General features: G+C 41.7%; 1 protein-coding gene across 1 annotated transcript; it reads left to right on the plus strand.

Moving 5' to 3' along the window:
• Window positions 1-2,027: 2,027 nt before the first annotated feature.
• Window positions 2,028-13,844, plus strand: LOC149840485 (uncharacterized). The gene is made up of 6 exons (XM_090005082.1): window positions 2,028-3,857; window positions 4,176-4,229; window positions 5,016-5,781; window positions 8,993-9,021; window positions 9,419-9,559; window positions 13,800-13,844. The coding sequence occupies exons 1-6, from the start codon at window positions 2,028-2,030 to the stop codon at window positions 13,842-13,844; spliced, it is 2,865 nt and encodes a 954-aa protein (XP_089861208.1).
• Window positions 13,845-14,162: the final 318 nt, after the last annotated feature.

The following is a 14,162-nucleotide window of genomic DNA, read 5'->3' on the forward strand; positions in this document are numbered from 1 at the left end:
GGGGTGTTACAAAGTGGTATCAAAGCCAGGTGTACACAGAAAAATGGTTAATCATTCGTAATAAGACTCAATGACAAGATGTAAGTCTCTGCTTGTATAATACACGTTAGTGATTAAATTATTCTGTAACTAGGAATGGCTAACGAAAAAGAAAACCACGAAGTTCCGCGGGCTCAGGACCCAGCTGAGCCTCCCATGGTAGGGAGAGAGGAGTTTTTCGCCGCAATGACGATGGTGACCCGAGTCATCACGAGTATAACTCAAGTGGTTAGAGAGTTAACGCCACAACCTCCTCCGATATACATCATTCTCGGAGACCGAGACGGTTATCATCAGAACTACCCCTACACTACCTAGGGGCCACATCCTCCACCTTATGGAAGGAGGAATCGACAATGCAACTGTCAGAGAGCAAGGTCGACACGTGGAAGGATGGGGGGAAATCGGATGGCGGCTCGAGGAGGCATCGGGAGAAGAGCAGCTTCGAACGCAAACTTTGTGCCTCGGGGAGGGTATCGTATGGCCAGAGCACGGGGACGACATATGTCCCGAGCTAGTTATATGACGGCCATGAGTAGAGGAAACCAGAGGGTTCCACCTCCATTCCACGAGCTTCTAGCTGAAGAAGCTCGGAGAACGGCATTACAGGCGACTGAAGCAGCTCGGCAGGCAGCGGGAGCCAACCAAGGTGACCCAGGGTTTGGACAGGGGCGAGAAAATTCGGGAAATACAGAAGAGGGAGGCGAGGATAAAGACCCGAGTGATGATCCTGCCTCACATACTTACACTCTTGCCACACCTACCCACACATCTTCGTCACCATCATACACTCCTACTACGCCTCAGTACGACTTGAACGCTCCTCCCGAGACTCAGACTCAAGGGAGTACAATGATTAAGAATAGCTAGTCTGCTTAGTAGAGTAGTATTATTTTAATTGCATTGTTCTTTCTGTTCTGCTAATAATAATTCTCGTACATGTATGAGATCTTTTTTTGAATGAAATAAAGTGAACATTTTTATTAACATTGCGTGAAATGTGATAAAGTCTTGTGAGAATCCAATGAAACATGTAATGTTAAGTGAAAATTTTACTGCAGTCCAAATGGCCACTCGCAGAGGAACTTATTATCTTTCCAAGGACATGGTAGCTGCTAGGCGAGAAAGGAAAATCCTTGGTGGACCGTCGCGGAGGGCACCCTCTTCATCCCCTACGACGGAAGGGGCACGAGTTCAGGGAAGCCACGCGACAACTCACACACCGGAGAGAAATACTCAGCGTGAAGGTAAAGAAGAAAGTATGGAGATCTCCCCTGGATCCCCAATGAGTCAGAGTACGAGAATACCGCCTGAGTATACCACGAATCGTATTTTATATGAATTGCTACAAATGACCCGTGCCCAACAAAATCAGCCACAAACGGTGATTTCTGGTATCACCTCATGGGCGGAGAGGTTCAAGAATATGCAGCCTCCACTCTTCGATGGCACTCCTGACGGTGTCATGGCAGAGAATTGGCTAATGCAAGTTGAGAAGGCATTGAATGTCATCCAATGTCCAGATGATCAGAGAATTTAGATAGTTGTATCCAATCTGACCAGCGATGCAGAGCACTGGTGGAGATCCATCAGGGACACCTTGGAGCCGGACACTTACTTGCCTTGGTCCACTTTCGTGAGGAGGTTTTACAGGCAGTTCTTTCCAAAGTGTCAAAGGGTGGAAAAAGAAGAAGAGTTCAGAAAATTGAAGCAGGGTGACATGACAGTTGCCTAATATACTGCACGTTTTAACTCTCTCTCGTTTTGCCAAGTCCTTGGTGGCAAACGAGAAAGAGAAGTGCAGAAGATTCGAGAGGGGTTTGAGGCCTGATATTTTGAGGTTGGTCGGGCCACAACAAATAAAGAAATACAGCCGACTTATGGACTATGCTTCAAGGTACGAGTTTTGGGAGATGCGGACAGCTGAGAAACCGCAAGCGAAGGAAAAAGTCAAGACGGAAGAGAGGACCTAGCACAGTGGTGGAAATATGGCCAAATCTTCTCGAAGGAAGTTTTATTCTAAGGAAAGATTCCAGAGGGGCAACAAGAGGCATTTCGGGGGACAAAACCCTGGTCAGAACCAGGGTAAGCAAGTCAAGAATGCTGGCAATCAGCAAGCCAAGCGGCAAAGGTTCCAGAAGCCGGTCCAGTCGGACAATGCTTGTAAGACTTGTGGTCTCCAGAGGCACGAGGGTAAATGCGACTTGAGGAACGTCAAATGCTTCAACTGCCAGCAGATGGGTCATTATGCTAATGATTGCCCACAGCCTGATCGAAGAAACAACGCTCCGCCAAAGCCGAAGCCTGCAGTACCAGGTCGCGCCTATGCGACTGCTCTTCAAGAAGCTCTTGCCAACCCTGATGTGGTTGAAGGTACACTTCTTATTTTTGGTGTTCTTGCGCGTGTGTTATTCGACTCAGGAGCCACACATAGTTTCTCTTCTTCAGCTTTTGAGAAAAGGTTGTTAGTGGCACCTTCTCGATTGAGTGTTTCTTACTTAATAGAGACTCCTATAGGAGAAACCACTATTGTGGATATTGTGTATCCTAATTGCGTTGTAAAAATTAAAGATCGAGAGTTGCTTGTGAACTTGTTGCAACTCGACTTCAAAGACCTTGATGTTGTTCTGGGCATGGATTGGTTGTCGGACCACCATGCCACTATAGATTGTAGAAGAAAGTGTGTCAGCTTTCAGATACCCCATACTCCAACTTTCATATACCAGGGTGTTAGAAAGTTACATAAGCCGGCTATCATATCGTGTTTAAAGGCCAATATATATATTGAAAAAGGATGCATGGGATTCCTGGCGTACATGAAAACCGAAGAGAAAGAAGATCTCACCATATCAGATGTAGACATAGTTCGGGGATATGATGATGTTTTTCAAGAAGATCTTCCAGGTCTCCCTCCTGATCGGGAGACTGGGTTCCAAATCGATCTAGTTCCGGGAACAACACCCATTTTGAAGGCTCCCTATCGGATGGGCCCTGCGGAACTCAAGGAACTCAAGGAGCAAATACAGGAGTTATTGGAGAAAGGATTTATTAGACCTTCAGTATCTCCTTGGGGTGCTCCAATTTTATTCGTGAAGAAGAAGGATGGATCACTGCGTATGTGTATCGACTATCGTCAACTGAATACAGTAACCATAAAGAATAAATACCCTTTGCTGAGAATTGATGATTTATTCGATCAACTGCAAGGAGCGACATGCTTCTTAAAATTGGATTTGAGATCAGGATATCATCAACTGAGGATCAAGAAAAAAGATGTAGCTAAGACAACATTCAGATCAAGATATGACCATTATGAATTTATGGTCATGCCTTTTGGTTTGACTAATGCACCAGCTGCTTTCATGGATATGATGAATAGAATCTTTAGACCCTATTTGGATAAGTTCGTCGTGGTATTTGTCGATGACATCCTCATATACTCTACCTCGAAGGAGCAACATGAAGAGCATCTAAGGATAGTTCTGCAGACACTTAGAGAACATCAGCTCTACGCCAAATTCTCTAAGTGTGCTTTTTGGTTAGAACGAGTGTCTTTTCTTGGACACATTATTTCTAAAGACGTGATTATGGTAGATCCTACAAAGATCGAAGCAATCACCAATTGGTCAAGACCCAAGAATCCTACTGAGATTCGCAGCTTTTTGGGATTAGCTGGGTACTACCGGAGATTCGTGGAAGGATTTTCGTTGTTGGCGGCCCCTATGACGAAGCTCACAAAGAAAGATGTAAAGTTCGAGTGGAATGAGAAATGTGAGCAAAGTTTTCAGAAGATCAAGAAGCGTTTGACCACTGCTCCAGTGTTATCTTCTGGATCTAGAGGTTTCACTATTTATAGTGATGCCTCTCACAAAGGATTGGGTTGTGTTCTGATGCAACACGGAAAAGTGATATCTTATGCATCTCGTCAACTCAAAACTCATGAAGTCAACTATCTGACGCATGATCTGGAGTTAGCAGCAGTGGTTTTTGCCTTTAAGATATGGAGGCACTATCTCTATGGCGAGCAATTTGAGGTCTTTACCGACCATCAAAGCCTTAAGTATCTGTTTTCTCAGAAAGATTTGAATTTGAGGCAAAGGAGATAGTTGAAATTTCTGAAAGATTATGATTTCGAGCTAAAATATCATCCGGGGAAGACGAATGTAGTCGTTGATGCTCTTAGCAGAAAGGCATGAGCTCTAGCTAGACTTGTAGATTGAGAGTTATTTTCCTCGATGGCTCATCAGAAGGCAGAAGCTCAATGCTTGTCAGGTCGATTATTATTTGTGTAAACCACATTGAAGTCAGAATTGTGGGATCAAATTAAGGAAAAACAACCCTTAGATCCAGAATTTATGCAAGTAAGAAAGAAGATTTCAGAAAATGAAGAATCAGAATTCAAAATTGATGATCAAGGACTTCTTAGATATCGTCAGAGAGTTTGCATTCCCAAGGATGATCAACTTAGAAATCTGTTAATGGAAGAGGCACATCATTCTAGATATGTCATCCATCCCGGTAACACCAAAATGTATCGAGATCTGAAAGATACGTTTTGGTGGAATGGTATGAAGAGAGATATTGCTGAGTTTGTTAGCAAATGTTTAGTATGTCAGCAGGTGAAGATTGAGCACCAAAGACCCGGTGGTCTTTTGCAACCACTTCTCATTCCCGAGTGAAAGTGGGCGGACATATCAATGGACTTCGTTTCGGGGCTTCCTAAGACGAAGAATGGGATGGATTCAGTATGGGTGATTGTCGACAGGCTAACTAAGTCAGCTCACTTTTTAGTTTGTAAGACAACTCACTTGTGTGACCAATTGGCTCAATTGTTTATTAGAGAAATTATGAGACTTCATGGAGTACCAGATTCAATTGTTTCAGACTGAGACTCAAAGTTCACATCGCGGTTTTGGCAAAGTTTTCAAGAAGCTATGGGGACACAATTAAAAATGAGTACAGCTTTTCACCCTCAGTCAGATGGTCAGTCAGAGCGAACCATTCAGACCCTTGAAGACATGCTCCAGGCATGTAGTTTGGAGTATAGCGACTCGTGGAATGATATTTTGTCATTAATGGAGTTTGCCTACAACAACATCTTTCAAGCAAGTATAAGCATGACTTCATTTGAAGCATTGTATGGTCGACGATGTCGAACTCCCTTATGTTGGGACGAAGTCGAAGAAAGGAGTTTGTTAGGACCAGAGATGGTTCAGCGAATGACAGATCAAGTGAGATTCATTCGAGAGCGTCTTCTCACAGCACAAAGTCGACAAAAGAGTTACGCGGATAAAAGACGTCGTGAGTTGGAATTTGAGCAAGGTGATCACGTGTTTTTAAAGATATCTCCATTTAAGGGAGTAATGTGTTTTGGTCGAAGAGGAAAGTTGAACCCCAGATATATTGGACCATTTGAGATACTTGCGAGGGTTGGTCAGACAACATATCGGTTAGATCTACCACCTTCCTTATCTCAAATTCATAACGTGTTCCATGTTTCCATGTTGCGAAGATATGTGCCATATCCCTCCCACATATTGGATACAGTCGATACTGTATTAGATTTACAAGATGATTTGAGTATGAGAGAAAAGCCCATCGAAATCCTGGACACGAAAATGCAAAAGCTGAGAAACAATGAGTTATCTCTGGTTTTGGTTAAGTGGAGTCATCACAACAATAAGGAGGCTATTTGGGAACGTGAATCAGATATCCGCGAGCAATTTCCACAATTGTTTCCAGGTAAGATTCGGGACAAATCTTCTTTTAAGGGGGGTAGAATTGTAACCCCCCCCCCCCCCCCGACGAAGTAGCCAGAGGGGATTAATTTAAAAAAAAAAACGGTTTCCCCAAAGGGGAAACCACATAACGAGTGGGGGTGAGGATAAACCTCACCCCCCATAATCCGCGGAAAGGGGGGGCGAGGTTATCCTCACCCCTCACCCTGCGTGAGGGTTATAAAAACCCCCACGCAGGCCCTCTTTCTGCATCCTGCACAAAGAGAAAGAGAGTGAGAGAGAGAGAGAAGAAGACTTTCCGGCGACGACGGCGGCAGAGAGGTAAGCCACCCCTCCGTCTTCTTCTTCGTTCTTCTCTTTTAATCCGAACTCAGGGGGCTGGCAACCATTGCTGTCGGCGAGTTGCAATTATTGAAAAAAAAACAGAGAATGGGGGAGAGAGAGAGAGAGAGAGAGATGGGGATCGGCCAGCCGGCCGATGCCGGTGGCCGATCTCCCTGTCGGCAGGGGGAGACCGGCATCGGCTGCCGGCTGATGGCCCCGTGGTTTCAGAGGGGAGGGTGGCCGGTGGCCGCCCCTCTGTGTAATCGTTGCCCCTTTCGGCTTTTTAAAAGGGGGATCGGTTCGGTCCGGGCACCCGGACCGAACCGGGTCGGTCTGGGTGCGACCCAGACCGAGCCCACTGGTCTAGGTCGCGCCCAGACTGAGTACTTTAAAAAAAAAATCTAGTTCGGCTTGGGTGCGACCTAGACCGAACCGGGTCGGTCCGGGTCGCACCCAGACCGAACCGGGTCATGTGATTTGGGCGAACCGGTTCGGGTCGAACCGGTTCAAGCCAAACCGATCCTTGTGGGTTCAGGTAGAACCGGTTCAGACTGGATCGAATTTGTACCGATCCGGTTGAACCAAGGTCCAAACTGAATCATTCGGGTCTTGATCTGGGTTTTCAGTTCATACCCAGTTCAATCTGGACCTGTCTCAGATCCAGATTAACCAGGTCCAGATCTGACTGGATCAGTCTCGGATCTGGACCCAGTCAGATAGGTCTGGACCCAGTCAGATGATCCTGGATCCAGTCAGGCAGATCTGGATCTAATCAGACTGTCCATGATCCAGTCCAGCAGACCCCAGATCCAATCAACCTGTCCTGGATCCAGTCAGGCTATTCTGGATCCAGTCAGAATAGAATGGATCCAGTTCGGCTCCAATCAAACTATTCTGGATCCAGTCAAACAGTTTTGGATCCAGTTATGCAATGGATCTGAATCCAAACAGACAGAGTTTGGATCCAGATCAGAATTGGATCAGAAAATAGTCTCAAATTGGCCCGAAATCCAAAATGTGTCAAGATATCCATTTGGATCCGTGAGATCCATTTCAATAAAATGGACATATCGTCGCACTCCAAACTCGGAATTGAGTGAGGTTTGGTGCGTTGGATTTGTATTAAAGAGGGGAATCCAATAGTCTATGAAATTCAGTCAAACTAGAAATATAGAAACCGTGGTTTCTTGGATAAGATTCGGGAAAGGTATTTTAGTAATTTTAGTAAGAGGTTTTGTGAATTAATTCAAATATATTGCTTTAATGACCAGATCCTACTGTTAGAGCATCTTGAGACTCACCTTCGGTGGAAGTACAATGTTCGCACTTGAGGTAAGGAATATTATAAGTAACTTTAGATGCGAATAAACCTATTTCACGTTGTTTGTTATCGTAGTGTTTAAGAGATTATGTGATTAGCATGATAGCTTTCAGTGAGACCATGACATGCATGCTTGACATTCTGAGTTAATTTAAATACATGTTTATTGTGAAATGCATGTTAGTTGCGATGTGTCATGCATGATAGAAAGCAATTATAATTGCATGTCAAATTGAGTATTAATATCATGCATTGTGATGAGACTTAAGTGGTTTTGAGTCCCATTTAGTTCATTTATGTAGTATGAATGAATATTTAGAGTTCAGCATGCAGTACCCCATAAATCCCGGAAGTGGCGACCTGTGGCAAGGGCTACCTGGTTCACGGCCAGAGTGCAGCTACCATAGAGAGTGGGCCGCCGGTGATTTAATGATGTAGAGACACTACATCATTGCGTGCTAAGTGAAGAGCGGTGTGAGTCCTAATGTCATCATGAGATTAAGAATGAGATTGCTGTGATTAGTCATGACATCAATCGTGAGAGAACAAGTGAACTTTGAATTTGAGAATATTGTTCAATGTGTGAACTTATTTATGACTTAGGATTTCACTCACACTGGTTTGAGACTCTAGAGGATCAGGGATGGTTGGTAACCATCATGTTTAAGATGTAGCATGAACCATGCCGAGATTGAGAGCTTGACCTCCCGGCTAGCTATCGGAGGGGTCCCCGTGGTGGTACACTGCAGTGCCTGGTGGTCCGGGGACCACTGGGAGTGTATGGTTCATTGTTTGACCAACATGTAGAATTGGGGTGTTCTACATGGTTGCTATGCCCATAGATGACTATTACCGGTATAGTCAGACTAGAAATAATTGTGTGAAAGAGAGTATTTGAGAATGATAATGGGGGAAATTAAAATATACAAACATGTGTGATGTATCGAGAATTAAAATAAGACTAGGGGCTTAGAGCCCACTATAGTTGTAAATTGTTGTTTATTTACTTATGATTATTTCTTACTGGGTTATAGAATCACCTCTATTTTTGTTTAATTACAATTGTAGGTTCTAGGCATTAGATCATTCACTTGTGAGCAACTTCTTCTTCTTCAGCAGAGCATTGATATCTTTTACTTTCCTTGTCATTGAATAAGATGTAATTGCTTTATTTTATTATGAATGATGAACAATTGTAAGAAAAAAGTTGATTTATGAGAATGAAATGAAATGTTTTTTTTCAGCCACGTTTTCTCTGTGTAAGCTTTGCACTCTTCCCTCTGGAAAGTAATACCAACCGAACTCGGACTCCTGAGGTCCCAGATCGGGGTGTTACAGGATCGTCTAACAGTCCCATTTTATCAAGAAAGCATATCTGATGCTTTCGACTTTTAGTGTGAATCTGAAGGTGGATGCACTAAGTAGCTCCCAGTTTCTCTGAACTGCAAATGCCTTTTTTCATTGTTTTGCTTCTCGCTTGTTCAGAGTGAACTTCTGACCTCAAGGAACTTATGATTTTCTTCACCAGGTTATTAGTTCCTTGTTTATGATTCTACTTCAATTTGAATAGAGGAAGATTCTGCTTCTATCATGGCTGCCGTTGTTTATTACATTTATTGACAAATTCATAACTTTGCCTCTATGAGTTCGGTGAAGGGAGTAAAAATTTATCTAAAACTACCAAACCTTTGATTTAGACAAGTTTCCTTTTAGATTTTCTGTTCATTTGTCCCACTTAATAATGGAGAAAGAGTTTTTGAATTCTTTTTCTCATTTTCTGGAAGATTGAAATTTTGGGTACAACCTCCAAACCACCAAATTAAAAGCTTTGAGATGTTTGTGATGATTGGCTGACAGAAAATTTCTACGAAATCTGTCATATTAAGCCATTTCAACCAGCTAGAGAGCGTGAAGGATTCGATTTATTCAAGACTGACCATGTGTATAGCTGGTTCATGTAAAAATTCTGTCATCTTAATACTGAACTGTTCAACAGTTTGCAATTGAGTTGCTGGAATTCTCTAAAGCTGCTCCTCTGTCAAAGCTGTTTGAGCCATCATATGGAATTTTTCCATGTATAGCCGTAAATGGAGATTCCTCGGAAGGCAGAGCTCATCATAATTCACCAGAGGTGGAGGTATTAAGACTTCCCATGTCAATTGTCAAAGATGGCTGGTGGGTACACTCACTCACTCACTCTCTCTCTCTCTCTCTCTCTCTCTCAGCAACATTCATTGCGAACACAACACGGAATGGGCTGTCACTATTGAGAGCACATGACATGGTGGAACGGAGGGGAATAAATTGCCACACGGATATATACAGGCATCCATGTTTGCATTTAATGGAGATCTGACAGACGTAGAAACTACCCTTAACTGCTCTTTATTAGGACTTTTTTTGTCGCCAAATTCCCCCCCATCTTATAGGAGTATTGAATTAATTGAAGCCTCTCGTTTCATTCATTCACTTACATTTATTGTTTATTTCCACATGTTCGTCTTTATTTGAATGGTAATAGAAAAGGAGAGAGAGAGAGAGAGAGAGAGAGAGAGAGAGAGCTTTATATGATATCGCTCGGCAATTCATTTTAGTGTCTTCTCTTTTCTGCAAACACGCCAATTTCAGAACATGGGAATCACCATAGTGCTTTACAAAACAGCCAAATTTGCCTTACATGGCTATCCAAGCAATGCAGAAAACGCGGGTCAGAAGACATTGACCATAAATGAGAAGATTGTTTACCAAGGAAAAACCAATACAGATTGTCATTGATGTACATGAGAATTATACAAGAATCAGAATATTTTTTATTTTTCTTTGAATAAATGAATATAGATTTCTTTGTAGTAACAAGGCTCTTCCAGTGGTGATGCCCGTGTAGAAATCATCTCAATAAATCAAAAGAAGGGGCACATCATAGCCGACTGTGAAGAGTTTCTTTTTTGGGTTTATAACCCGAAGAAACTGCACCCAGCATGAAGACCTGGTCATGTTGGCTCAGCCTGCCATACCTACGGTCGTCATGCCGGCAACGTAAAACTCCAATGCCTATGCTACGCATTTGCTTGCGCAGAAGGACGACACCCATTGGAATCAAACCTTGACTGCCCTGCTAACAACCAAGGCCCCACCCCACTACGCCAACCCCCCTTGGGGCTGACTGAAGAGCTTGAAAAAAGATTTTTAGATGGATTAGTTGGGTATTAGTATATTTGGTACATAGTATGAATGTGATGATTTGTCCTCTGAAAAGGGAAATATTGAATGAATAGTGAAATTCTTCTTTTTTTTCTCTAAAAAAAGGAAATATATTAATTGCATCGTGTAAATATAGTAATTGATACCGAACCCTTTGATACCATTTGAGAATAAAAATCAAGGCTGCTTGGAAGGGAAATGGAAACTAGGAAAATCTTGGGAAACGAGTTTTTTGGGCTCGTTGTGTATCACAAGTTTTTTATATAAAAATATTTTCTTATTTAAATGAAATGCACAAAGACACAGAAAATGTGCTTTCCTATAAAGTAAATAGGTTTTTCATGTGATGGAAAACATGTTTCCCGCACAATGAGACGGGTTTGTAATGAGTTTCTCACACAAGATTTTGGAAACGTGAGTTTCGTGCTTTGTAAACGGTTGCAAGTGGTTTAAGTATTAAGCTTTTCAAGATTAGTAAACTATAGTTTATTTTAATTGCCATAAGCTAGATTTTTTATAGACACATAAAAAAATATTACTATTTAAACCATGATCATGATCAAAAGTGACTAGATATAATCCCAAAAAAGTAGTTATAGAAATAGTGGTGTCAACGGGTAGAGTTTACCTGGACCCAACCGGTACCAAACCCTATACAGTCTGGGTATGGTGATAAATGAGAAGACCCGATTAAGACCTGATCCGGACCCGAAGGTCCGGTTAATACATAGAGCCAGGTATAGTTTGTGAAATTTATACCAGACCCAGGCCTGACCCGAGTCCTGATTAAGACCCACAAATTTTCAATGTAAAAATGATACAAAAGATTATTTTACCAGGTATGGCCCGTGTCTGGTTCATGAAGTTCTTATCGGGTCTGGGTATGGTTTCTCTTATGGTGGGTTTGATTAGACCCAGGTCTGGACTCAATACCACACCCGAAAATTGGGATCAGGTCTGCTTCCACATGGGTTCGAACCAAACCCGACCTGTTGACACTCCTATATAGAAAACACTATCCGGTATCTATCTATTTCTAAATAGCCTTGTTAGCTTGTAAGTGCTAGAGTTAAGCAAATCGTCATTTTTTTTTCATAACAAAGCTGGAAGAATTAGGGCTTCCTCTTTTCTACAAACAACTTTTAAGCCAACTCAGTCAGGCCAGAGGCCTCTTCAAACTACCGGGCAGTTATTAAACCACCCATATACTAGTGGGTTTCGAACTTGCAACGTCTCATCATATGGTGACTTGCACAAACTGCTCCTACCAGATAGTCGAAGCTCACGATGGTTAAGCAATTAGTATTAACACTAGATCATTTCTCCATGTGATTCGAACCCCAAACCCTTAATATCATTGTGCGACCTAACCATCCAACTATTTGTTTTATCCCGACCTAACCATGGTTTGTAAAATAAGGATTAAAAACCATGACTTGTAAAACAATGGATGAAAATCATGGTTTGTAAAACAAAGGGTGAAAAGGGTTTGGCTTTGGTTTTGGATTTGATGAGACCCATTTGGGCCTTATCAAATCTAACCCATTATATATATACTTATATATTTACTATATTATATTTAATATAATTTTTTTGGATACCGAATGAACCCAAATCATTTTTATCTTATTGAGATCCATTTGAGTTTCAAGTGGATTTAAATCCCCATTTAATTTTTTTGAGATTCATTTGGGTCTCAAATATATCCAAATCATCATTCAGTATTAGTGAGATCCATTTGGGTCTCAAATGAATTTAAAATTGTGTTTACCTTCAGAAGATCCATTTGGGTATCCAATGAATCCAAATCCTTAATAAGACCTATTTGAGTATCAGATGAATCTAAAATTCTTTTATATTTGGTTTAAACCTTAATATGGGTTTAAACTCTGCCCAAACTCATTTGGGTTGACCTGAACCATTCAAAGATCTAAATCTAGATAACTTAAGATCTAGTGGGTCTAATTTGAGCTTGTGCTTGTGAGGGTTTATGATCATGAATCTCTACTGAGGTTCAAATCTAAAATACCTCATAAATTTTCAATTAAATGCCAGATAATTTCGTAGGTATTAAAAGCATACATGGACGGTTCTGGATTATAATGGGTTCAAACTCAAGTCGTTTATATTTTCCTTAAAAATCAGTTTGTTTATCCATTTTCTTGGATGCATTAATATAAGGTCTCATTTTTTACCTGAATCATGAGCATTATTGAACAATTCAAGTCAGATTCAGATCTAAAACCTAATCCACCTTTCAAAAGTTGGAACCAGTGTTGGGATCTGTCCTAATCTGACCCACAGACAGCCTATTTTCAACTCCATTATTTATAAAAGGTGTATCTAGGTTGGGTCAGGCAGCTCTCATCAGACCCTTTCCAAAATCAGGACCAAAAACTACAACAAAACCTACCCAATACAGGTTGGGTTTGGGCTCGTCATTGGTATGATTTTGACAATGAGAGCCATTTTTCACATCACACTTAAAATTAGACCCAAACAAACCCGAACTGACATGAAACAGGTTTGGGGGTTGAGTATTAAAAATCTTAAAAGGCTTAGATTCCCTATCAGTTTGAACCAGATCTGATCGATATTGTCAGATCTAGATACTGTATATCCAAATCCACATCAGATTGGTGAGAAGTATGTTTGGGCTTTGTTGAATTTGGGCCAAAATCTGGTCAAAATATGTGACTGGATCTAAGTTGAACTTGGATTTAATCTAACCCATTTTATCTTTTCCGCATAGAAATTACATATTCACAATGGATCCAGCACCAGATTGACTAATACCTAAATGATTGAATATGAAAAACCAGATTGGCAATAGAATCTATTTGTCAAAAATTAGGTCCACTGCTCGATCAAGCAGCCTATGCCTAACCTGTTTCCTTACTAGGCTGAGAAAGAAAGGGTTTTTTTTTTCGACATAGAGCAAACTGGGATTAGGCATACCCCTACCAGTTATACAACCCTATACCATTGGGATTCGAACTTGTAACGTGTTGGTTCCAACACAAGGTGACGTGCACTAACAACTCCTGCCTAACAAGTGGAGAGAAAGAGTGGTCTTAATAATGTGATTAAGATTGTTCCCTTGCGACTTACACTATAAAGTTGTGCTTAGAGTCTGTTTTGCTTTTGTTGAGTCTGATGTAAGCTTTCCGGTTCAGGTGAATCAATACCCGGAAGGGGCAGCTCGTATGCTTGAACTGTAATAGCCCTCAGACAAAATTGTGAATGAATTAAATGCATTGAGCTTTATTTTGTTCACCCTCATTGTGATTGCTTTTTGTGATTGCAATTCTTCTCCCTCTATTATCTTTTGCTCTCTTGCACTCTGATTACAAGCTTCTGCGATTGACAAGTGAGCTGACAAGTAGGCTTGCGGCGGTAAGAAAGAACCGTCACTCCGTGCTGGCCCATTGAAGAAAATAGGCCTGTGACAAGTGGTACCAGAGCCCATTCTCGTGCTGGAGAAGGGACTTTGGAGTCAGTGTCGACAGACATGCCGACATGCTGCGATTTGTGAGCAA

The sequence above is a fragment of the Nuphar pumila genome, chromosome 4 (assembly GCF_984573655.1).
Source record: "Nuphar pumila chromosome 4, dmNupPumi1.hap1.1, whole genome shotgun sequence".
Lineage (NCBI taxonomy): Eukaryota > Viridiplantae > Streptophyta > Magnoliopsida > Nymphaeales > Nymphaeaceae > Nuphar > Nuphar pumila.